The following is a 27,988-nucleotide window of genomic DNA, read 5'->3' as shown; positions in this document are numbered from 1 at the left end:
TATGTATAACTACCATAAATACAATATAATCAGAGTACATATATGATATTAAAAAGCTTATACAAACATAATTTAAGTATTAATAATAGCATAAAGTGAAAGCATTTCACTTATATTAATTTTGTTATACGCACAAATTTGTATATTAATTTAAAGTTTTAAAAAAAATTGATTTGTCTAGAATTAAAAAAAAAACTATAACATATACACAGATAATTTAAGTCAATCTATTACAGCTGAGTGCACGGATTTAGTTGCAATGATTTAAATTATCTATCTTAAACTTAAAGTAATATTACTCACGTTAACTATTTACTAAGCTAACTATATATATAGTTAATTGTAAAGAATTAAAATTATATATAAAATATTTTAAAACTAACGTTGACTAACATGCCACACAATTAAATAACTTTTATCGCAACGATTCTTAATTGTTTGATTTGGTTCCAGATGAATACTATTTTCCATTTCATTGTCATCTGAAAATTAATATAAGAAATGTTTTTAAAAAGAATGTAAAAAAATTTTTTATTTAAAATTAGTAAAATTGCATAAACAAATAAACTCAGTGATTATTTAAAAATTTTTAGTGATTAGTTGTGTTGTTTGAAATATACAGACGTGTATAATTAACGCAATTAAATTTTTAAATTTTCTTTCACTTTCATGTCTTCTAATCAACACCATTTAACAATATTTCAAACTTTATATATTATCAACATGCCATAGTACCCTTGTCTTGCTCCGTAAAATTTTTATAGGTAAAAAAAAAATAAGATAAAAGTTGCCAAATATTTTTTAAATATCAAAATTATTTTCTTCAGAACAAATTGAAATTTTGTTAATCGATGACTTCTCATTAGATTTTAATTAACTTAATGGTTCCAAGAACGGTCGGGTCTACGTCCCGGAGCCACTCGTCACCTGCAACGACCAAGTACCGTTCAACACCTCCCAAAGGGACTCCACAAGCAGTTCCCGGTGGGTTACAACAACAACAATTAACTTAATATTTCTATAGTCTAATAAAAATAAGTTTAAGTATAAATGATAAATAATATCCTTCGTATAATTTCATATTATTACATAGACACAGATATAATTATTTCTAGTTTATTTTAATTTATATAACAGTAGAACTCTATATGTAAAATGGCTAAAAAGAGTTTCAAAAAGTTATAGTTAACTTACTAGCAGTTACAAGTAGAACTACTTTTACTTCTAGTTAGTAAAACCGGGGGTATAAAACCAATAAATGCCCACTTATGATCATGAGCTACTGAAGTCTGCCATCAACTTTCTACCTTTCTAGTAATACAATTCATTATGAAGCTTCATCAATCCTTTGACGACAAGAAATATCTTTGTTCCTTTTATGAAAATACTATCAGGCTTTTAGCAGCTTATAAGATATTTATCGCTGGTTATAAACGCGATATATAAATAACCGAAGAACTACCAATAACCAAAAGACAGCATTAGGGATCCACTGCAATTCGATGAACCATACTCCAAACTTTGAAGAAGTGATAATTATCAATAAAGGCTCCAATTACAGATGTAGGTAACTACTTCAAATTCTACTTCAATCAAAAATTCAACAATAAAAATTACACCCAAGGCCTTACACAAATTTGAATACACGCTAGATCGAAATATATATAGTATATATTTAATAAATTTGAATTAAATAAAATTTTTGTATTGTTAAATAAACAACCTCAGATATTCAGAATATTTTTATTATTGAAAATAATGACATTCAAGAGCAAGAGTGATGAGTTTGGTAACGGGGTAACACAGTAAGTGTTTTGTGGTTGCCGGTTTGCTCTGTAACTATGTTACCCAATAAACAATAAGTGATCACGGAGGTCAATTTACTTCACCCAGATACACCTAGGAAATTTCACGCGCAACAAAGCAAAAATAGAATATGTATATGGCTTGTGCCACTGCCTGTTTAAGCCACATATCATCCAGTTCCACTACCATTTCACACCCAAATTAGTTGGAAATTATATCGCTACAACGATTAGATTTGATATGTCACATGTCTAACTCAAACGCTACGCCACTCCTGACCTTTTGTGGATGATATAATTCCTCGACTGTTTGTTGCTTATTTTCACTACCCGAAATCATAAATTAATTTTATTGAGATATGTTATATATTAAGTAAATAATTAACCTTATTACCGAAAAAAATTTGGGAAGAAAAATATTCAACATTTTTATCCATGCTGTGAAATGGTAAAGTTAAATTTAATATGCAAAACCTTGATTCATAGTTTTATTTGACATATAGTACTTGTCAAATCGGGATCACGATATGAATAATCCTACACAAATATCAGTCTTCAATGTTCGGTATGTTATTTTCTTGGTACATACATATTGCAGAAAGCACGAATCCACAAAATTTATGGGATTCATGGGTTAGGATGTGGATTAAGTACGGACTAAGTGAGAGGAATTGAATAATTGTTTGCGATAAGAAATGGATGTGGGCTGGGTGAGATCTAATTGAAACAAACCTGGATTGATGTAGAGTAACTTTGAAACCTCGGATTCATAGAGTTATCGTAATTATCTTGATAAATATGAAACAAGACCTATATCATCAAACACGTTTTGTAAATTTTACCTAATATTCGCGAATCTTATTTACACTTCTTAATAATTTTTTCCAGACCCTTACAATTAAAATTTGGAATTTTTAAAATATATTCAAGTGTACAACATCTTGTGTGGTAAAGCAATTAATTTTAATTAAACAATGATATGCGCTTGTTTGGTAGTTTGTATTGAAAAACAAAATAACTCTCAAAATCAATAAAGAATATTAATATATAAGAAAGGGGAAAATATATACAAAATTGGAAAGCAATTGAAAAAAAATTAATTATAAAATAGTTAATAAAAATTAAGGAAATAAAACAATTTTAACCAAAACCATTTAACAAAATTTAATAATGAAAATAAAAGTGCAAACACTGCTTTAAAAGTACAAAATTTTACAAGACAGACTGTGATTTTCGAAAAGCTTGGGGAATCATTAAAAATGCTTTATAGACAATTACAAATGAAACTTAAAAGTATTAAAATCAAAATCAAAATCAAACCACTACAGAAATAACAATTTAAAAATTTATGGGAACACAACCTTTGTTTATTTAATTTTTCACTGTTCGCAGGTAATGAAGTACTTCGAAAAATTTTAATCGAAGTCTAGGACGGCCAATTGATGAGCATACTTCTCAACTAAGTGCGCTTGAATTATTCCAATTTTAAACACTAAACTACAAATTAAATACTCTAAGAAATATAAAATAAAAAATGTAATCAATCAGTTTTTTATATTTTGTTTAGTTTTATTAATAAGATAAAGAAAAAGAAAAAGCATCAAAATGAAAACGGTAATTAAAAATTAGTAAAGCAAAAGAAAAATAAACGCAATTAAATTATAAAGAAAAGAAGGCTTACGTATCAACTTTCCAAACTATCAAATGCGCTTCATTATCACTTGCATCGATAAATGATTTTTCTTGTCCTGCACACAAATCATACGATAAAATACGAACAAATACATTTTAATGTTGGAATTAAATTATAAGTTTTAATAAATAATTTATAATTAAATTATTGACAATAGACACATTTCTGCATATTCCTAATATTAATGTATATACCTGTTCGGAAATCTATGTATCCTTCGCCACCACACATGACCAGCATATCAGGTCGTTTATTTGTGAATTGTAATTGATTTCCAATTTGTTGTTGCATTGGGACAGAAACGAAAAATTTTACAGCATCTCGGTGCCCATGAAATGAAAGTTGAGCATTAGCCATACAACATAGAGGTATTTGACTACTTGGATCAGCTGCAGAGAAATAAATTAATAAAATTTTTTTCTTCCACATAATTCAATATTAATTACAAGATTTATTGAGATTTTCGGATAATGGCACAGATATAATAACACCATTGCTAGTACCAATCCATAAGCGATTGCAAGATACCATCAATGCTGTTATACGCACAAAGGAAAAGCCTAATTTGCCAGTACCGAGCATTTTCGAAACATAAGGTTCAATATCTACATCTTGTTTGTGTTCGAAAGTGTATGTGTTATAAAGCCGCAGTGTAGAGTCCAAACTGTAATAAAATATTTTGTTTCATTTAAATTCATTTATATCCATAAAAAAAATTACACTATACATGCTTACCGTATTGAAACCCACACACCGGAACCTGTTGCAGCCATTTGCCGTACTTGGCTCTCCTTACGCGGATGCGCCTCAAGCGAATGTACAATATTCAATGAGATCGGATCTACAATGTAGATTTTATTGCGATGTGCAGCCCAAATACGTTCGCCAGCCACACAGAGACAACGTATCGAATGATTACGATCACCGAGCGTAACTAGGTGATAACTATTCAGATCCCATTGGCCGTCTGTTTGTCGGCGAAATACTGCAAGTTGTGCATTAGCAAGGGCCACAACAACGCGCGATTCGACATGAACTATCGCAAGGACGGCATCGGGCAGGAGAACCTTATGCAGGCATTCATACCAACGACCAACAGCACTATGCACATACAGTGAACCATCTTGTGCACCTAACCACATTGTCGGACCAACTGAACTCATGGGGGGCTCTAATCGATCCTTTGTACCGAGTACTGGATTAATGGGTTTGGAGAATGGCAGCTGAGCGGTGGCATTATTATTATTTGTATTATTAGTAGCTGTAACAATAGTATTATCTTGTGTGTGTAAACGCTGTGGTGCACCAGGCAATGCATGTCGTATTTTAATTTCTTGCACATTACCTAAAGGTTCTGCAATACCATTTTGTAGATTAGATTTCTCTGTAGCCTCTTTTGCTTTTTCTTCAACTGCATTCTCCGCTGTAACTTCCTGCGCCTGCTCATCAGCATTAAAATCTTTGGTGTTACTATTTTTATCTGATTTTGGACGTACACGTATAAATTCAACTTTTCCAAATAACTCGGTACCTTCACCAGGTCTTTCTAGCATTTCACCTGCTTTTATAACTTCAGAGTTTTCTAGTAATGCATAATCTTTTTCCATAGCACCTTTAAAATATATATATGAGAATGTTAGTTGTTTTTCTTTAATATTTCATAAATATAAATACCTTGCACTGATGCTATGCATAACAAATGTGATGTACAAACTGGGAAAACGTCTAAAACATTAGCAGATTGATTTGCATCAACGACTGTAACGGTACTTGCTGCATGTGTGCTGGTACAAATCCATATATAGGATGTAAGCTGTGTTTCTGGTTCTAAATTTTCTAAACTAGCTCGATTTATTTGTCGATCTAACGCTTCTGCTGAATGCTCAGCTGTAGGGCTAGTGATTTCGGCGATTTTAGCTGTACTACGCGGAGCGTAAGGTGATGTCGCAGGTATAACCGACTGGCCATCTTTAGTAAAACCACCATTCAGATTAACACCTGCAGCACAGAAGACTTTCATATGCGGCGATGCTTCCGCAAGTGGATTACAATAGACAGGCACTGGTACTCCGCCAGAATGTCGATTAGGTGGTTCTTGTGATGATTTATTTATAGGTAAACTCCAGCCATAAGCTTGCAAGCGACCATCTTCTTTTTGTACATGTGCACGCAGCTGTCGATATTGCTCTCGCCTTCGCGCACTGGCCCGCTCTGATGTACCTTCATCAGAGTAATCTTTTGCTATAATAAGTGCATTTGCTAAACCAGCACTGGCAGGATGTGGTGGAGGATTTAGGCCATCCCGTCCAGTTAAGGCAAGGCGATTGTCGCTATTTCGACTGGGGGATCCGTGACTGTGTGAGGGGCTTGAGTAACGAAACATAGGCCCCCCTCCCTGCCCATCAGCGACACGCTCTTGTGGGCGATTGGAGGGGCTAAAAGTAAATTAAAATAACTTTATTAAGTATTTAAAGATGTGATATAAAGATTTTGCAAACTTACGTAAATAGACTACTGAAGTATTTCCAAATACTTTGTTTAGATTTTTTATCTAAATTTTCAACAGTACGTGAGGCACGTAATAATTCGGTTAGACGTACAGCTTCTTGTAGCTCCATTAAACGTTCCTTATACTGATTACGTTCCATAAGCACCATGGCCATTTCAACACGTGTAAATCTTTTACGTTGTGCCAAAGGTACATCATTTTCATCCTGTTCTGTGTCAGCTAAACATTGATTCCAATGATAATAATTAGAAAAAAAATGGGTAAAGAAAGCTTATATCAGTACCTTGTTGTTTGACTTGTTCTTTGGTTTTCTTGAGTTCGTCTTCAAGTTCACTAACTTTTTGACGTAACTTGTTACGTGATTGTTGCATGGCATTCAATTCTTCGCGCAAAATCTCAATTTCTCCTGTAAGTTCATCGACTTTCACAATCAAGTCATCTTTAACAATATTGAGCGCATTCCTAGAATATTGAAAAAAGATTTTTATATTTTCAACGTATATAAAGAAAAAAAAGTAGATGTGAAATTTATTACTTTGTAGCTAAAAGTTCATTGTTCTCCATTATAAGATTCTCCACTTCTTTGCCCATTCCTGTAAATAACGAAAGAAGAAAGATTAATTATTTTAAAATGTTTTATTTTCAGATTATTATAAGATTTATCTACTCAAAAGTTTACTAGTTACTATTTATTTTACTACAAAATAATTACTTTTGAAATGGTTCCCATTATGTGATGATTCAAATGATCAAATAAAAATTTAATTTAACTGAAAAAATAAATTGTTATTTATATAAAAAATTATGATACATAAAAGAAACAGATAATTTTTTAATATATCAATAGAGCTACTAGACACTACCAGGGAATGAAAATTGATTCAACTGAAAAAATGAAACCAAAATAAAAACAAATTCACAAAAACGGCGACCTCTCTTATTTACTAAAGGAATTTGCTTTTGCTTGTGCAGGAGTCCAAGAACGCTCAAAATTATAGAGCACATCCTTTGTTTATATTTTCATCTAAAGAGATTATGGAAAACGATCATATGGTTATTAACAGAGTAAAACTCTAAGAACAAAACTGCTGTAATTTTTAAGGTACTCAATGATTCAATCAACTTGATGATTGAACTACAATCATTGCTCGGTCATGTCTACATGCCAGAACCACTTGTATACGACAGGCAAAGCTTCTTAACATTGGCATTTTAATTTCGATGTTCTAAAAAATCGTTTCCTAGTAGTGATTGTCTCATGGGTAATTCACCTTTTCCAGGCAATTTAAAGGGTATCATAATGGACGATACATCTTATCTTATGTCTTATGTTGAGCCTTTTCCAAGTTAGTGCATCTGTGCACTTTTACTGTAAGATAGCTGGGGGGATTCTGCAGAGTTCAGCTCATCTCACTGACTAATTTGAGTATTCCTGATAATCTTCGTGATTATTCAATGATTGATCTAAGATCTGCGTACCGCCCCGTGCGGTTAGTGATTACTCTGAGATTAGATAGTGCTAAGTAGGGCAGCCTGTCGGTTTTCGTACATAGCTTCAGAGCTCTGTCCCTTATGTATTTTTGACCGGATCTATTCTAAGGTCTCAGCATGTCATTCGTGCGGATGTACCATGGCACTTTGAAGAGCCTTCGGAGAGCCTGACTTTGAGCAACTCTGCCAGTTTTTGGATGGTAGAGTTGGCAGCTTTGTGATACGCGACACACCCATAAAGTAGATAGCTGGTCTAATTATCTGGCTATAGATCATCTAAACTTCTTAAAGATTTGTTATGACTCCGATGAAGATTCGTTATGGGATGGTGAAGTTATATCAAATAATAAAGTATTTTTTGCTTCAGTTAATAATGTTTTTACTTAATCCAGCAGTTGAATAATAGTGATTACACTGTGCTACCATAATAGGCTTAATTTTTGAAGCCTAAGTGAGCCCATCGTTCTAATAGTGAATACGTCTCATAGTGATTATCTCATGAATATGTATTTCATACCATATATTAATTCAATAATTTTTTATTTGAATACCCTGTTAATGTAAAATACTATACTCGTATGCATATGTTAATATCATCAATTATCTATATTAATGCAAGTCGTTCTATTAATGAAATGAATTTTGATTCGATTTTTTAAGCTTTATGATTCTCCCGTAAGACAATGTAATTAATTAGAACTTAGACAAGATCACACTTAAGAAACCCAATTAAATAAAAAAAATTAAAGAAATGAATTTTAGTCTTTCAAAACAAATTAGTTATTTCGATATGATAAATGATTTCAATCAGTGTGACTGATGAGCTTAACCAGAATTCTTTATCCAAGTGTATATTTCAAAACCAAATCTATATGAAGACCATATCAAAATTTTGAGTGAATGACACCTTCGAGCTTCTGAATAATGTTCAAATTATTTACAAAAAAAAAAAAAATTGAAGTTATATTAATAGAACCAATACCTTGATTATAAATATTATAAATTGAAATTTTTTTAAAAATAATTAATGAAATATTAACAATATATGTAAAAGAAAATAGCAAATTAGACACCTAAACCAATTTTCTATTTAAATTACTATATTAAAAATAAAAAAAAAACTACATACAACATTATAGGTATATGTATTAAACTAGGACTCGACTTACCAAAAAAGTTGTCATTAGCTGAACGTACATATGTAAAAGACGTTGTGTGGAAGTCCATAAAATTTATAAAATTATTTTAAAATTTTATAAAATAACAGTTGCAGAAAACGTGCGCATTAATTTTTTTTTAAAAAAGGAACATGACAAATAGATGAGTTTCAAACAAATGTTTTTAATTTAACAATTTTAGTTTATATATTATATATAGATTTTTGAAGATATTAGTAACCGATTTTTCGTATATTGATTTTTTGATTAGTAATCCTTTGTAGGGTTTTTCATACTTCATACTTTATATAGTATTTGGTGTTTTATGTATTTACAAGTGACATATAAAAACCCATACAAGTAGGAGTTTTGATACCTACCTGAAGATGCATATTCTCCAGGGTGTACCCAGCTTCCTGTTGTGTATAAGTGTTGGGTGGCAGAGTTCGTGTCGATCCAGTAAAATTTTTTCCATGTATTTGTGTATAGAGTAGTAAAAATGTTAAAGGAGGTGATGGAAACATTTTTAATTAAAAAAAGCATGTATATGAATATATATTATGAAAACATAATTCAATATAATTTGTATAAATATTTGTTTTTAATATACAACCAATTAGTTGATTAAATCGAAATGTACTAAATATTAAACCAGTTTTTTTGAAAACCTATATAAATTTTAAAAAGCATTTTTATAACTTTATAACAGCACTTTTTTATTTTTGTAATTATTTTTTTTTTAATAATTCGTACTTAATTTGTCTTCTCTCCTAGTGCAGGTTTCCAGCACTTTTTTTCACAGACTACCTGTGCTTCATATTCAAATGAAATTAAGCATAAAATCTATAATAAAGCTATTTATGACTATAATCTAAATATGTAATATTATTTTGTTATTTTACAATTTTATATAATTTACGTGTGAATATTCGTAAACATCACTTTTATTTAATTTTAGAAAATATTAACATATGATCTAATAAGAAAAAGAAATACTAACACTCTTTAATAACTATTAAGGGCCCAATTATTAAATATTATGATTGAAATGATTCCTCAGAAGTTTATATTACTTAAAGACTAGCAGAAGTGATGATTTTAATTGGTTATGAAAATTTTAATCAATATTAAGCTACGTTAACTTAACTGGTCATAAGCCTAGACCTGTATCTTCTGAATGATATTATATGTAGTCAAACCTTATAATGGTTTGTAGTAAACATCATTTAAGACGACCACGTTTTTCGTGACTTTAAGAAATACTTGAAGCTTCATTTCTAAAATAACTTAGAACAATTTAAAGTATTTTTAATGTGTTATTGATCGTGTGGGACATAAACATACAATATGTTCCCAAGTCTCTTTTGATCTGCATTTTCTGCATATCTCATTATTGATCATTTCAATATAGTATCGTCTATGCGTATACGAAGATACTTAAATTGTTATCTTAACGAAATAGATATCTTATACTTTAAAATTTTTTATAATAAAAGTGATGACTTGAACTGGAAAAATAGTCTTAACTTCGACAAAGACGGATACTTAATTTATTATTTCAACAAAGTAAATGTTTAAACGTTATCTTTTTTATAATAGTTTTTATATATATGATAAAAATAATGATATGTAGTAATATATATTATTACTATACGAATATAGTAATAATTTTAACTTAATTTTGCTTATGAACTTTTGCTTAGCAATTACAGTAAAAATATATTTCGATTTAATCAACTTGGTTTTTATAAATTATTTACATTACATTATTAATCTTAGACCCTATATACAATTATTATATTGTATAAAAATTTAAATAAAAACCTTCCTCTGGCTTAGTACTATTACATTACAATATTTAACAAGTGATGAATTTAATTTTAACATTTCCCTTAACCACGTACCTGTAACAACTTCATGCTCCTCACTTTCTTCGTTATCTTGAAAGGATAACTCTTGGTACAATGTATTTGCAGAGCGTTGCTCCTTTTTGGTAGTTGACCGACCAACTAAATAAATGAGTATTAAATGCGTTTTGATGTCAATGTGAATCGGATTTGGATTATAACAACAGCAAAATTATTGGATGTAGTAATTGGAGTGGTGTTTTTGTTTGTGTGTAATGATTGTGTATTGTTATTATAGTCATCCAAGTCAGTTATTAGAACAAAAACATTATTAATTTTAGATTTGGATTTAGATTTTTAATAATGCATATGTAGATTGAATGAAAGAAAAAAATAAAAAATGTTAATATTAGTAATTAAGACAAAATACATTGTTAATTTTAAATATAAAATTAAAAATAAATCAAACAATCTTTAAATCTAATATGTATATAAAGTACTAACCATTTGTTGGTATATTTGGCACAACAGGACTTATATCGCTCTGCGGTGAAGTAGCTTGATTTTGTTGTTGTAGTGCATCCGTTTCAGCTGAACGTTCCATCGTTTGTAGTTGTTCCAATTCATTTTGTAGTGAAGGAGGTCCTGAATCATCTGAATTACTGCATATAGTTTCTGTGTCTAACATAACAGAATTTTCCAAAGAAGCAAAACCATAAGAAACTGGGCCAGAAGATCTATATAATTTTAAGAAAAAAAAAACATATATATTAGTTACTGCTTAAAAAAATAAATAGGTTTTTAAGAACTTTTTAATAGGCAAACAAACAAGTATTTATTTAAAGCAAAATATATTTTTGCTGCCTAAGAATTAAAGAAAAAAACAAGCACAGTTAGTAAGCTATAGTTTGAGGTTAAATATCAAATGCTATCGAAAAAAAATTGAAACAAGTAAAGCATTACCGAGCAATTGGATTTAACCTGGCTCTGTTAACTTCCAGACGTTCTGAAGCCGAACTCATTTGCGAATGCGTTGAGCCCATGAGCATTTTCGTACGTTCCATATAGTCCACATGATTTTTAAACAGCTCTGTATATCGTTCATGGAGTTTATTGTATTCCTAATAAAAGAGAGGGTTTAATATATTATATAAAATATGTGCACGAATAAATATATGAAAAATATGTTTAAGTATTATATGCATATGAGTTTCGTACTTATTTCCAATACTCGGAAATAATCTTAACAATTTTAAGTAACTTAGTTATTATTGGATTCCAGATTTAATATATTATAAATGGTTTATCCCGACTTTCCACATAAGATACTCTATACATAAGATACTCAAAGTCTCTGTTCGTTTGACGTTAAAGTATTAACTTTGAAATGTTCAGTTACATATAGGAAAATATTTTTTTGTTTAACGGACTATTGAGATATTGAAAGATATGTGCTCCCTAATGATTATTGTAAAAAACAGTTACATCTCTTACAACTTTAATAAAATAAAGTTAAGAATGAGGTAAGCGTGGAAGATTTCCCAAACAAACCGCAGTAGAACTATCGGCTTCTGGAGCCTTTGTTAATTGTTGGCTTGTTATCTTTATGTAAACTCGAATGTGAAGAATGTTATTTGGCTTCCATTTTACTTGATCTATCACTGTAGAAACTATGTATATGGCTCAAAAAACTGTCATAGAGCAGACAAGACATTGCTGTTGGAACGGAACTAAAATAAACAATTTCTAATATACATATGGTTAATAAAAACTGATGAAAATAGACGACATACGGAAAACTTAAAGACCATGATTCTTTCATAGATTTTAATGTGTTTAAAATTATATTAACTTGAGTTAAAAAATCCACTAAGATTAAGTTCTGTTGAAGATCATAAACCTTTCTTAGGTTGTGTGTAATAATATATTAATACAAGGAAAGTCTACTTTAATAAAGACTCTTTTCTTTTACATAAGATAGTTCTACGTCTAATCAGTCTTACATCAAGAGTTTGGTCGTTAAATGTTTTTAAATTCACATTTGAATAAAATAATTTCCCGACTTAAGAATACTTTTTTAAGGTAATCTATTATTTTTCAACAATTTTTGAGAACACTATAACACATATTTCGCGAATAACTTTTTGTATGCACCTTCTTAAGTTCCGATTCACGTTCCTCCAGACGACTGGCATGTTCTAAACTGTTTTTATGTTTGAGTTCAAGCATGCGCACTATACTCTCTAATGATTCCAAACGGCTTGCTAGATCTTTGTTTTCCTGTTCTGCTAAGTCTTCCGCCTCGAGAAGCTAAGAAATTAAAAAACTTTTTAAACAAAAGAATTTATTAATATCCATATTATTTACCTTTTGTTCGGACTGTTTTCGTGCACCCTTTTCACGTTCGTATTGCGTTACCAACTGTTCATTATCTTCACGTAATAATTCCAATTCCACATCTTGTTCTTGATTTATTCTATATGAAGCATCTAAGCATTCGAGTACATTCACTAAAAGTGGCATCAGATTTTTGACTACATCCTCATCATAACGATTTATCATGCGTTCGAATTCCTGATAAATACTACCAGCCAATTGTTGTACCTATGAGATGAATTTCAAAAGAAAATATGATTTCAAATATATTTACAGATAAATGAAAAAAAAGTATTACAGTTAAGATATAGATAGCTTTTACACTGAGCATGTGAGTAAAAGGACTTTTTGAGGGTCAGTTAAAAATTGATACATATTTCAAAAGTATTAATTACAGATCAAAGTAATAGTAGGTGCTATTGTAAAGAAATATAACACTAATGAATTGCAAAATTAAAAAATATAATTAATGATATGTGAACAAATGTTTAATAATTGTTAACAAAACATACTTTAAATTTAATATAGGTATAACATAATATATATTACAGCAGACTAATTACTTTCGTTAACCCTGTTAATGTCTGAGCAAAGTTTACATTACTTGTTAATTAAATATAATTTTTTCAGTCACTCTTTTTACATGCATTAGACGAACTGGCAGACAGACGATACGAGTATCTTTCATACTTCATATACATTGGCTAATTTAATTATTGCTGGAGTCAATTAAGTAAACGGTTATGAATAAAGTGGCAAATCACTGAAATTCCAAACCGTGAATAATTAGCGCGCTCAGACCGACTATCGAATTCGCTACAATTTATACAAATTTATAACATTAAGTAATATTATATATAATATATATAGTTTTTTTGTTTATCTGTAAACCGATTTCATAGTCTCAAGTCAATTCTTAATAATTTCATAAATATGACTAAAGTCAATAAATTTGATGATTTAAGCATAACTTAAGTTACGGCTGTCTCTTAATGTACTAAAGTAATGCTATCGAAAAAAATGTAGCTCTTAATAAGATACTTTTCGAACTTGTACGAAAAGAAGAAGTGTATATATGCTCAAATAACTTAGGTTTGACACCTATGTGGTGCAAAACCATAGAAATTTGATAAGTAGATTTTTGAATGAGCATAGTAAAATAAAAATATGCGGACAAAATGATGATATTTTTACATATATGTATACATAAGTATATATATACATAATATTACACAGATAGTTTGTACATTTATATTAACACAATTAAAATATTACAAGCACAATACGAAGTACTCTAAAAGTAGACCATGTGCAAGTTATAAATATAATATTATAATGATATTATTATATGCATATGTACAAATATCGTTTAAAATACATATATTGGTATTAGATTACTTTTTTTAATGAATGAAAAAATAATCTAAGAAATTAATCGTATATTGGTATGTATTTGAACCAGAGAGCATTAATGAACTGCATCTAAGTATTCGCAAATTCATTTACAAATTATATTTGAACATTCGGACCAAAAAGCAAATGATTTTCAAGTAAATATTGATTACATTTTACAAATTTACAAAATTTATCAAATTTATCAAAGCGAACTAATTGGTTAATGACATATATATCTTATAACATTGCTATTGTCCTTCTAATTTTCTTAACTACAAAGGTGCAGTTGTTTTTGAAGTTAAATATCAAACAAATGAATGCATTCGAATGAGTGAATGCTTGAGTCTAAAAGTGCGTTTAATATCAAAAATATATGTATGTATCGTATGAAAATAAATATGATCGGCAGTTACTTAAGTTGTATGCTTATTTTTATGAAAAGCAAGAAAACAACTAATTTCGAAAACGAGAACGATTCAATCTAACATCAAGTACCAATGAATGAGTAAGAAAACTGACACGAATTAATTATAGGCAAGTAAATAATATAAGAAAATAGAGGTTTACAAAAAATTTCTTCTCGGTATTATATAAATAAGAAAAGACTCTTATGCCTTATAAGAAAACTGGCATTAAAGAAATACTGGCAATTAATATTAAGTGTCATGATAATGGATTTATATGATTACTTAAATGTTTACTTCAAGTTTTCAGCGCCTTTCACGAAAATTTCAACCTCAATTCTTTTTTATTGAACTGTACTGTTTGTTTATCTCTGGTGATAACTTTCATTACTTTTCTCTCTTTCTTTACATACAGCCATCTCTTTCTTTTTCTCCCTCTATCTATTTCTCCCACTTTTTTTAACTTTATCCATCTCTCTTTTTGTCTTTCTCTATTTATCTCAACAAATTTTTTCTTCCTTCTTCCGTATCTGTGTTTTCCTTCATAGATCTTTCTTTTTCTCCATTTCTTTCTACTGTCATCTCACTTCCTCATTTCTCTTTCTCTCTCTACTGCTATCTCCCTCCCTGATGAGATTTTGGATGGTTCCATGCCATCCTTAATTTTAAGGTTTGAAAAAAATAACATGTTAGATGTTTTTTAAGGTATTATATTTAACATTTTCGGATAAGATTTCTTATTGAATTATTTTACTTTAAAAGAAATCTGATGAAATGATGTGCTCACAGTAATATAAGCACATATTATTTAAAAAACATATTAATAATGCAAATGCCACATTCTTATAAAATAAGAATGAATCAACTACTGCTTTTAAACAAATACAAGATAACTTTGTGGGCTTTATAACATACTAGCTTAGATTTCCTTTCAAAAACGTGGCAGTGACTAGATGTTTCGATCAACTTTTTTGTGATTCCATCTCATTGAGGTAACAAGGTTTAATTATAGCTTTTCTACGGATTAGTTTCCCTTTACTTTATGTAATTTAAATAAAATTTCGCTTGTTGGGGTACATGCAACTAACAGAACTATATTGGCTGGCTGAAATCTTACATGCCTTCCCTCGTAACTCAGAGAAGTATTCAATATGTTGTCTGGTTTGTCTGAATATTACTTAAGGGATTATAACAGAAAATAAAAAAGACTTATTTGTTTACAAATACTCAGATTTCTGCTACCAAGTAAAAATGGATGAAGATTTGGTATTATAAGAGGTGTTAGATTACCTTTACTACTTTAAAAAGAATTATAAATCGACTGGGTCTATGCCACTCGTTAATTTTGATAGCCAAATACTTACAGTTCCCAAAAAAGGGCTATACCAGCAGATCTTCACAGCTTACAGCAACAACAAAAAGCGGAAATATTGAGGAAAATGTAAGATAAAGCATAACCAAGATAAAAAATCTAATGTGAAGGATATAGGTATGTTGAATTTGGAGTTCTGCACGGAATTACTTCAAGTAATATAAAAATAAAAGTGAAAGTTAAATGAGAAAATTGCAATGTTAGTGATCTAACCTAAAACTTACTGTCTGTAAACAGAGTATGATGAAGATCTTTTGTTATTGATGATTGTTACTCACGAAAGGGAATAATAATAATGATGAGTTAATTTATTATTATTTAAAACTGTATCGGAATTTTTCGTATTGGACTCGAAAAAGATATATAATTTATATATATAGAAGGTATAAAATATTAAACTCGAAAAAGATATATAATTTATATATATAGAAGGTGTAAAGTATTAAACTACAACGCCGCAAATGATCTGTATATGACGTTTTTAAAGACAAATATAAGGTTTTTTTCTCTACATTCTGTAATTTAATATATATAACTGAAAATGGGTGATTTTTGAGACGATTTTTTTTCGTTTCTTGCAATAAGAAATCACGTACCAAAGCTATGACATTTTCCAACGAAACGCCATATAGAAAACAGATATGAGAAACTGATTTTATTATAATATCTATAAGACACATGAGAACTATAACTTGTTCATTTTTGAAGCTACCCAGCAAGCCACAACTGATATATAATTTAACCTACTAGATAGTTGGAATTATGCGAAAAGTTTCAGTAATTTAACTATTTTATGAGGAACGGGTACTAAGTATATAGCATTTATATAAATCCGACTACCCACCCAAGTAGTCAGATATTATAATATGAAATAATTTTTATAATATAAACACTTCTTCTATAGATACTATACTTAACATTCAAGAATTATATGATTTCAAAAATATACGATTATGTACGCCTGTTGAAAAATAAGTAAAATTCGCTTGCCAAAAAAAAACTTTAAATTCAAAACAAATTGAATGTTTATTATATATTTTAACAATGAATATCATACAATTTCATACATTTGGGGGACAATATCGCACTCACACTATACTGAATAGATATAATTAACAACAAATTATTGTTTATTATAATTCGAGTACATACTTTTGGCGCAGATCTACACTATCTATACAAAATCTTTAGCTCTTAGTGAGACCTGCAGTTATTTCACATTTTCTACTCGAAATCATTTGTGTTTCATGAAAACATTCATTTGTTTAAAGATACAATTTTTTGTTTCCATTACATTTACATCATAAAGCATTCATTCTAGAGTGCTTTCATAAAGTGACCTTGCTCTTGGCGAGCCAATTCTAGTGAATAAACTGACTATTTCATATAATTCATTTATACTCGTACGTAGGCATGTGCCTATGAAGTGAAGAGAAGAAGCTACAGTTTTTACAAGATAGATATTTCATCTTCTTTGAATAAGATGAAAATGTTTCTTTAAAACATTTTTATTTACAAAAATAAAAATAAATAGAAATAAATAAAAAAAAGTATTATATTAAATAAGAAAGTGCAATAAAATAAAAATTAAATACAATGCTTTTTTTGGACTTGTTAAACTATATTTTTTAATGACAAAAGAAAATGTTGGTTAATTGTTGTTTTGAGAGTTAAACAAATAACTTACTCATGCGATTATTTTAAGCACATAAATTCATAAAATTAACTATTTAATTCAAAATAATAAATTTTTCTACATAATTACATTCGATACAATGTCTTCGAGATACAACATAAAACAAATAAGTTGAATGAGTTTATTCACATGATATTTGTGCAGGTGAATTTTTGTGTTTAATACGTTTAATATGTGTAAAGTAATTATAATTTAAAATAACTAATTTATGTGTTAACTAAAAGTTTATAAATGTATTTGTAAAAAAATTTCGTGTTTGACTTAAACCGAAAATAAGGAAAACTCACGATGCTCACAACCTCTTCATTCTGAAAAAAGAAAAAAAAAAAAACTAAAATAATAAAATAAAAATATTTATGATGTTTTCAAAATAAACTATAATTAATTCAAATAATTATTGTATATAAAAATGGTTCTTAAGTTAGTCGTAATAATTATTTATTTCAAAAATTAATAAATCTTTTAAAGTCTCACCTTAGATAGATAGTTTATAAAACATATAAATTATAAAAAATTATATTATTATAATTTATAAATTTTTATAATAAATTTTTTGTTAAATATACTTATTACTGTGTTTTGTGTCTTGTTTAATAAGCATATATTGTAAAAAAATCTCGAGAAAGTATTAGACTAAAATTATTATATGTAAATGTAATTGTTTAATAGTTTATAGAAAAGTAATAAAAAAAAAGAAGGAAGATGTCTCATGAATAGAGTTTGAAGCATATAAGTGGAGTTTCTTTAGTTTCGAAACAGTGTTATTATTCTACATAATGTGACTGACACATTAGGTCTGTGTGTTATTTATGACCAAAAAAATTAATTAAACCTAATCTAACAGAAAAACTGAACTGAAATAGTTAAAGATCAAAAGTTATATATTGCCAACGAAATGCCTTTTCGTTACAAATTCTAATTTGCTTTTAGTTCTTGACCAAAATCATGTTAATCAATAGATGTAGAGTCCGTAACTAACAATAACTACCACCATTTATTAAAATCCACGTTCTACACCTCCACCAATCTAGGTTATTTCTCTAACATATTATTTTTATATTAAATTTAGCTTGTTAAATATTAATTCTAAAAACCTTTGATATAGGTCAGTACAACTACGGAGGTAAAGTGTGTTACTAACAATAAATACAATTCAGGTAACTAAAAAATATACGTTTAAAAAAGGTTACAAAAAATTCTTTATTAAAGAATTGTCCTGAACTTATGCAGTGCTTATGAGTTGTCTACCAGTACCTTCAAAATGGCACCCTAAAGTTAATTACAATGGATCAAAATAGATTTTATTCGATTTAACACGTTTATATTAGGCTTTTAAGATGTTTTTAATTGGCAGGGTTTCTTTTTTTCCCTCTCCTTATATAGTATACCCCCAACACTGTAGCTATTTTATATAATGTATTATACTCTCTTTTCTGGCATAAATAAATTTAAATTCTGGCATAGTACTAGTAATAAATTTAAGTGTAGTAATATGTCTTTATCTTGCCACTTATTTAAAGAATGAGATCCATAACAGTACTACTATTGTAGCAAAGCATAATATATCTAGTTCAGTATGACTCATTATAATGTATAGTATCGTTGTGTTTTTTAAGAAGAAGAATGATTGGACATGGACAATAAATGTACAAATTGAATGATTCACTTGAGCAGAAAGGGCCATTAACGTAACATATTTTTAAGATTTGGTGCTTTTTGATTATTGTTTATTTTGCTCTCTACAAAATTTTTTAGACAACAAAAGTTTTTTCAAATTATTAGATCAAAAGGTATTCAACCAGAATAGACAATATAAATATTACATCCAAAAAATATCGTCTATAAGAAAATCATCTTTCATTTTTATTGAAAATAATGAATTACTTTCCGAACAAATTTGTATATTATATTACTTTTATTAATTATTAACTAAAGATATTTTTAAACAATAAAAAAATTAGTTTGATTTAGTAGTGTTATAGATAATTGCCGCAAATATGTTGTTTAGTGAGCTCATATCAAGGTGCAAAGTCCAAAGTCCATTCCCAAAGATTACTGTGAAAAATTGCATTCATTTATCTCAAAAACTAAAATACTAGTCTACTCTGTATCAAATATGCAGATGGAAACATATTCCGATTCTTCGATTTCTAGTGCACTATATTACAAACATATTGTTTAAATAATACATTAGGTGCAGCAAAAAGTCCTTTATTTTTCGATCAGGTTACGTTAGATAGCCTGGTCGACTAAAAATGTGAATAGTGTTTATGGTAAATTCCTGATATTGTAACAGCCAACGTCAAGCGAAAACGATCGTGGTCGATTCGCGGTTAGCCGGCTGAAACGGTGACCAAGTATGAATTGTTGGTCAGGAAGGTGTTGCTGTATGTTTGGTGGGATTGGCAGGGAATCATCTACCAACCAACTGCTCCCCTGCAGCATAACTCTTAACTCCGAAACTGTACTTTCCGCCTGAAGGTAGCAATCGCCTAGATATGGTCTTTTTTGGGCAATAGGAATTGAATTGTGTTCCATCAGGGCAACGCCAAGTCACACATATCGATATCGACTTCGATGACACGACAAAAGCTCTGGGAGCTTGATTGCGAAGTTATTATGCATTCATCTTATAGCTCAGACCTGGCACCAAGTGATTACCATCAGCTCCTGTAAATGGCGAGCCATTTTTCTGGTAAAAAATTCGCTTCAAGAGAGGCTTGTGAAAATCAACTTTCATAATTTTTGGACAAATGGACAAGGACTTCTATGAAACCCATAATGAAATTACATTCAAAATAGCAGAAAGTTATTGAACAAAACAACGCGCATTTGACCTAATTCGGATTATTTTAAATATGGTAAATAAGCTTTCAATTTTATGTAAAAACAATGGATTTCTTTTCACTACATCTACCTACACCTATCTGAATGATATATTCGTTTAACATTATAAGTTATATGTACCAGAGTAATAAATAATTTTTTTATGGAATTAATGAAAAGTAAAAGTTAAATAGTTAAATAAAAGAGTTAATAATTTAGCTGTAGTACCAGCGAACCTACCAAATGGTATAAATCTCATCGAATCAAAAGCAATGAGAGATAAAAATGAACCCGTTTTAGATTGATGAAATGGCCATTGGTTGAACGCTTAGTAAATTTCAGATGTATTTTTGCTTTAACCTTGATCACATTGATGAATTATACAAATTTTTGAATACCAATAGTTTTTGTTCTTGTTTTTATTAAAACAAAGCAAAATTAGAATAGGCATAAGGTAAGCTACTATGTTTTTGCTTTCCAGTAACAGCAGATATCTTTGACTCTGGGCACCATTTATAAACGTCGGATGTGATCATATTTCATGATCTGTAGGTATTCTGTAGGTTCTGTAGATTACTCTGTCATTATTATATGTACATACATAAGGCGACTTGATATAAGGCGACTTAATTAACACATCTATGCACAATAGGTCTAATCAAATCACTATACTTTTTGAACTTTAATAATGATAAATAATCTAATTTGTGGGTTGTATAAATCATGTATGCTTGTATTTTACAGGTAACATTTTCCGTTACCATTAAGAAGTATCAGTATTCAATCAGTTTATGTCGGAATAAAGATAATGTACAATCTTTGTTTAGTTTGACACAAATCTACTGAAAATAAATCTTGAAAGATGAATTTTAAAAATTACCGCTAAAATTAATGGTAAAATAAAAAAATTTTGCTGTTATTAAATTAAATGTTTATACTTTTAAAAAATTGTATTTAATATAAAAATGCACTATTTACCATAGCGAAATTTGATTTATTAAATCACGGTAGTTTAATTTGAATTGTTTTAATTTTATTGCTTCAGTGAAGGGGTAGGTCGCTAGCCGTTATACTCGTAATAGTTCATGAATAGATATTTGATATTTGAGATAGAAAACTTACTTTTGTATTCGCAGTATTGCTAATGTTTCAAGAACAATAAGAACAAGTTTAAATCGTAGTTAAAAGATCGTAGAACGAGTTTTAGTTTAAATAACTTTTATTAACTAACAAAAGAGGTATTTAGATAGCAATTTTGCAGTAATTGAAACATAGGTCATTTTTAGCGCTACCAACAAAATATATGTGCTTTACAGTTAGTAAGGTAATTTTATTATTTTTTGATAAAAGATATGTTTATACATTTGTTAAAACTTAATTTCATAGTTCAGACCAAATTTTATTACAAACAAATGAGTTTCATACAAAATATCTAACTTAATACATTTAAATAGTATACAAATCAATTATTAAAATATAAGTTTGTAAATTACTCATTATGTATGTTAATCAACAAATTTAAAATAAATATCAACTCAATTTTATGATAATAAAAAATAAAATCAACCAGTTTCTTATGTAGAATGACATCATGGAGAAAACTAGTAAAATAATTGTATTCAATCTGCAAGGTTTCAGGCAAGTAATCAGCTCTAGACATACTTTAGACTTATCAAGTAAATTCAACATTTACAGTTATTGGAATCGCACTCTTATTCACTACATGACTAGACGGCCTCTATCCGAAACGGAAGACTGCAAATTGATAATAAAAATGCTGTCGATATTTGCGTAAATGAGTCAGCGTTTGTATGTTAATGAACTTGTTGGATAAATGTGCAAATTAAATAAAGTTATGTAGTGTAAAAGACAAGCATTTCAATGCGTTTATCTCATGCATTTTATTTCTCGGAAGAGAAGCATAAAACTTGATATGCCACAGAAGAATTTATGTTATCAATAGAGGGGATGTTAAAAACAAGCGATTATGGGATTGCTGCTGTAGTGTTTCCAACTTTATGTAAGATTAACCATAACATTATCTTTTATATATAAATAAAGAAGTAAATACTTGTATGTTTCATTTTGTCATATCAACTCTTTTCAGCCTTGGAGGAGTTAAAACAGACTTGTCATATATACAACAATAGGACCTGATTGTATTTAAAATTTTAAATAATACACAAGTCCTTTGGAATAATAAGACGAAATCTTTTGATAACAAGAATACTTCAGTGCTTAAACGATCTAAATGTGAAACACGAGAAAGAGTGCATAACGAGAAAACAAACAAATATTATTATTATTTATTATTGATTTGAAAAAATTCATACAGCACTTGCCAAAAATTATAAAATTTTACTTAAGATCTAAATTGACAATAACATATTGGTTGTATGCCAGATTGGCATACAAAAAGTGCTACATATTATTGACATTATTTTTCATATCAATTCTTCAATAATTAATCTTCTGTAACTTAAAACACTTTTCATAAATTTATAAAGGTATTATGTTTTATATTATTATTATAATAATAATAATATTATTATATATTATTGTTATTATATATATATATTTATTATATATATATATTATATATATATATTATTATTATTTATATATATATATTATATATTGTTTATTATATATATATATTATTATAAAAGTATTATTAATATTATTATCATTTAACAAGATTTTAAATTATTTTTCGGACAGAATTGCTTTATCAAAAATTCGTCTATATTCTCTGAAAATCGGGCATACAGGAATAATATTACATATATCTTTTATTTCATGAGAATTACACGAAAAACAATCCCTTTAGATATATTAAATTCTCTTGCGTTCGATAGCGTAAATAGTACGTTTAATATGTGCTAAGTGTTTTCGTAATAAAAACTATTATAGACCCTAAAATCCTTTTCCTATAAATCCTAAATTCTAAATTTATTATATTATTGTGTAATATTTTGAGATCCATACTCCGATTACTGGTTATTGAAAGATCTCGTTCTAAACACATATTTTCCCAATTTTTGGCTCAATATATACCTTTGTCAATCATAAGTTCAGCTAGTATTCGTGGAAGTCTTGTGGAGGGGAAATTAAAAATTTTTCTTACCTAGACGAAGTAAGTTTGTACTTGAGGATTAATACGCATTTTAAATTATAGACTAATCCTTTAGGATTATAACACACTATCAGTGGAAAATAAGAGTGTTCTAGTGCTGAAATAATCTATGTGATCAAAAGTTCAAATTCCTTCACAAACTTGTCCTATGTAGTACAGTATTGAATCAATTGGAGCCGAAATAATTTTAAATAGTTAGATACCAGAGCTTAGATCAGTAACATAATATAGTACATTTTAACATATAATACAGTGAAATATATCTTATAAAAAACATGACTATAGAAGTGCTTATATCTATCTCTTACTGTAATAAGATTTGGACCAATGTATAACAGCGCTTCTATATCGCTGTATAAGGAATGCTTTCATATACAGTTATTTTATATAGTTATGTTTGTAAAATTATATGCAAAAGTTTATTGTATCGGAATCTAAGTAATAAAATTTTGAAAGAAATTATCCTATCATTAATCTTAAGACGCAATATTTTGTTTCAAATCAATATTAATATTGGTCAATTTTCTCAAACAGTGCTCCATTGAATCCTTTTTTCAATAGCATAGGATGTGATAAATAAGATAGGATAGATAGTTACTGAAAAATTTAAGATTATTAAGCTACTTAGGAAAAAAATAAACGGAGTGGCAACTTAAAAGCTTTAGCTGTAAGTACCTAAAAAACAAACTAAATAAATCTATGTCTTAACCAAAATTTCATCTTCAGTTCTATCTATAGAAATAGTTGTAGAGATAAACTTTATGGAAGTAAAGTTTTCATATATATATATTTGGATTTTCTGTTTTAACTATAGAAATAATTCTAGAAATAACATTTAAGGAAGTAAAGTATTCATAAATATATATTCGGATCTTCTGTTCTATCTATAGAAATAGTTTTAAAAATAGCCTTTAACGAAGTAAAGTATTCATAAATATATATTTGGATCTTCTGTTCTATCGATAGAAATAGTTCTAGAAATAACATTTAACGAAGTAAAGTATTCATAAATATATTTGAATCTTCTGTTCTATCTATAGAAATTGTTAGAAATAGCCTTTAACGAAGTACAGTTCTCATAAATATATATTTGGATCTTCTGTTCAAATATATAGAAATAGTTCCAGAAATAACATTTAAGGAAGTAAAGTATTCATAAATATATATTCGGATCTTCTGTTCTATAATAGAAATAGTTCTAGAAATAACATTTAAGGAAGTAAAGTTTTCATAAATATATATTTGGATCTTCTGTTCAAATATATAGAAATAGTTCTAGAAACAACATTTAAGGAAGTAAAATATTCATAAATATATATATTTCAATCGTTAAAACAATATTGATTTTATTTTATAATTTGATCTCATACAATTATGAATTGCATATTTATATTTTTCTAATCAATAAAAACTAATTTAAAAAAATGGAATTCCATTAGGGCACCGCCGATAAGTTATGCATGTGAAATATTATTAAATTAAAATCATTGATTAAATATAAGTTGATTGCGAACGGGGTTGTTTCCGTCTTCAGCGCACATGGCTCACGTACTATTGCGGTTAATTGAGTGTTGGTGTTGAGGCTAGCATTCTCCAAGGCATTTATTATTGATTTCTGGCTGCAACATAAAATATTTTTGGCAATGTAAATTTTAAATGTCAATGACCAGAAACAAACCCGAACATACAAACATTCAGCAATGTTTTTAAATAAATTTCTATTGTACTTAAGCCAGAAAATGTGTGCTCGATTCGTAAGTTGAAAACTGTAAAATTGAATTTTTGAATTCGAAACCAACGATGAAAAATATTATTGTTGTTAGTAATTATTTTCCTACTACCGTGGAATAACTGAATGAGTGTAACGCCACGACTACGTCACTTCCGACCGAATGAGTTACAAAAACTCACCCGTCTTACTCAAAGGGGACAAGCGAGTGCGGCGATATAAAAATAACTTGTTACGTTGTTGGGCCAAGAGTTTTTTGTTTTTGTTATTTTTTTTGTGTTTTTATTTTTGAAAATTTATCTATTTTAGCTTTGGTTAGCTGGCAAACCTCATATGTGTACAAAAGTCAAGATAAGCATGAAGTAATGAGTATGAAATGAAGCACGAGTTTTGCAATAGAAAACGACTGGACTGAGGTAGTTACTTTCGCATATGAACAATTTTATGAACCGTGTCACTTTTACAAGATTTGACCCGTTTACTATTTATTTCTTACACTATAATTACAATTACAATAACAATAAGAAAATATTAGCTATATTTATATAAACTAAAACTAATATAATTAATATATTTATTAAATTAGCTTTTTAGCTATATTTTTTTCTTGTGCAATTGCGTAGGATTATTTCTTGACATATTTGGTTATTTGGTTTTCTTGTACACACCTTTTCGGACATGACCATATTGTTGTCTTCGGTGCCATAGACTGTCTCAGCGCCAGGCTGAGGCCCACGGTTGTTCTCCATGTCATTATCCATTGCTTTATTTTTTTTTTTGAAACCTCTGTTGTTTTGGGGGGGAAAGAAATCACATGCGTCAATCAATACAAACACAAAAAATTTGCAATTTCATTCTTACATTTTATTTACGTTTCAATATTTATTTAAATGTGTACACGAAGTACGTTCTATTATATATTATTTTTTATAATATAAACATTTCAACATATTTATATTTATTTATTTGCACATATATTAACAGTATTTTACGTTTTGCTTCATAATTTTCTCTCACTGCATTTTTTTCTTTACTCAATATTTTATAGACTAGAATTACATTGCTTAAACTTCATATTTACAGATTTGTATATTATGTATTCTTATTGCACATTAAATTAACATTATATATATAATGACAATTATTTATTTTTATATATTAAAACAATTTATTTTGCAACTAATTGGATATATTAACTACACACACGAACCGTTGTGCTGTGAAAATTATTCGCTTCTGCTGCTGGTGTGTCATTTTTGCTGTCAGAGAAATTATTTTGACAGTTCCATTGAGAGTACATAAGGTGACCAGCCACTAATCAAAATAAAATTTATATTTGGATTAGGATTTATATGGCACAATAGATCTTTCCGGTCGCAGTGCACAATCCCTTCTTTTAATAATAATAAGATTTATATAAGGCAAGCACAATACAGCGGCTTGATGGGTTATATATATTTTTACGGGCATGTTATGATTGCATTCATATATGTAAATGTAAAATGAAAAGAGCTGTGTCAGTGTCAAATTTTCGTTTTGCATTATAAGCAACAACAATTGCTTGGCTGTGAGTGCAATCATGACATGCTACTTATAGTATGTTCCCATTAACTTTATTAAAGGCAATTTGATTATTTATTTAATTTAGACCCCTAATGATTAACCATACAAAGAGCTTTCGTGCTACCTTAGTTAAGAGTAAATTAAAGGAAATTACACCAAAAATGTCGAATTCATCATTTCGTTTGCTGATTAAGCATTGTGGCCAAAACCCACGAATTGGGATACGAACTGCTACCCCATCCAGCATATTCTCCAAACCTAAAGAAATGACGAAATTCACTTTTTTCCATTTTCGTAAAAATTCACGAGATTGTCTGCTTTGAACGGCTATCAAACACCAACTGAACGATGTAGCTTGCTCAAAATTAGAAAGTTGCCCACTGGTAGATTACAGTCCACGGCAGCACTTTTGCATTTGGAGTAACTTCGCGGGAAATTCAAAAAGTCACTGACTTATCAAACCACCCTCGTATATTTCCCAAAAAAGGAAATGATCGATATTTTTGTCCTCTATCATAATACTATTCTAGGTTAGAGCGGCAGTGTTTTCCATCAAAGCTCACTTAAGCACAAGCACTGAATCATTGTGATATAAGGGATGAGAAACAGTCCATACATTAAACCCGAAGAGTGACCTTAAAGGTGGAAGTCGCATGCATCTAATGTATGAATAGCCTTCCTTTGAGAAGACACAAGGCCCCGATTAAAGTAGTAGGGAAACAACCTAACAAGTCGCTATCAAAATACTAGATATACTACAATTTAAACATGGATTTATATTTAAATATAACGTATTTAGTAAAATAATTTAACAGATCAGATTGTTGTTTTGTGTTAGACGTAGTTGGTTTGTCATATTAAATTGAATAATATATAAAATTAAATTAAAAAAAAAATATACACTTCATTTATTATAAAATATCCAAATAATCTATCTGAACACTTATTTCGAAATATAGTAATGTAAAAATTTATTATATATAATAAGT

The 27,988-nt window shown here is 28.8% G+C and overlaps 1 protein-coding gene across 8 annotated transcripts; it reads right to left on the bottom strand.

Moving 5' to 3' along the window:
* Positions 1–106: 106 nt before the first annotated feature.
* Positions 107–26,291, bottom strand: LOC119673058 (JNK-interacting protein 3). Of its 8 annotated transcripts, XR_005252000.1 has the most exons (19): positions 26,105–26,291; positions 18,033–18,053; positions 12,870–13,106; positions 12,657–12,812; positions 11,466–11,623; positions 11,007–11,239; positions 10,560–10,664; positions 9,036–9,071; positions 8,668–8,685; positions 6,543–6,600; positions 6,291–6,469; positions 6,001–6,226; positions 5,173–5,933; positions 4,234–5,110; positions 3,945–4,162; positions 3,693–3,887; positions 3,487–3,553; positions 3,167–3,318; positions 395–482 (listed from the first exon to the last, which is right to left on the bottom strand). XR_005252000.1 is itself a non-coding variant. In XM_038084272.1 (18 exons), exons 1-18 carry the CDS (start codon positions 26,195–26,197, stop codon positions 479–481), a joined length of 3,642 nt encoding a protein of 1,213 aa, XP_037940200.1. In that variant the 5' UTR covers positions 26,198–26,291; the 3' UTR covers positions 394–478. The 8 variants fall into 8 exon arrangements, 7 of the variants coding, with proteins under 7 accessions (XP_037940197.1, XP_037940198.1, XP_037940199.1 ...); XM_038084272.1 differs by lacking the exon at positions 3,167–3,318 and having other exon boundaries at positions 394–482; XM_038084269.1 differs by lacking the exons at positions 3,167–3,318; positions 3,487–3,553 and having other exon boundaries at positions 107–482.
* Positions 26,292–27,988: the final 1,697 nt, after the last annotated feature.

This window comes from Teleopsis dalmanni, chromosome 1 (genome assembly GCF_002237135.1).
Source record: "Teleopsis dalmanni isolate 2A chromosome 1, ASM223713v2, whole genome shotgun sequence".
In the NCBI taxonomy this organism is placed as follows: Eukaryota; Metazoa; Arthropoda; class Insecta; order Diptera; family Diopsidae; genus Teleopsis; species Teleopsis dalmanni.
This window is presented reverse-complemented; position numbering and strand designations above follow the sequence as displayed.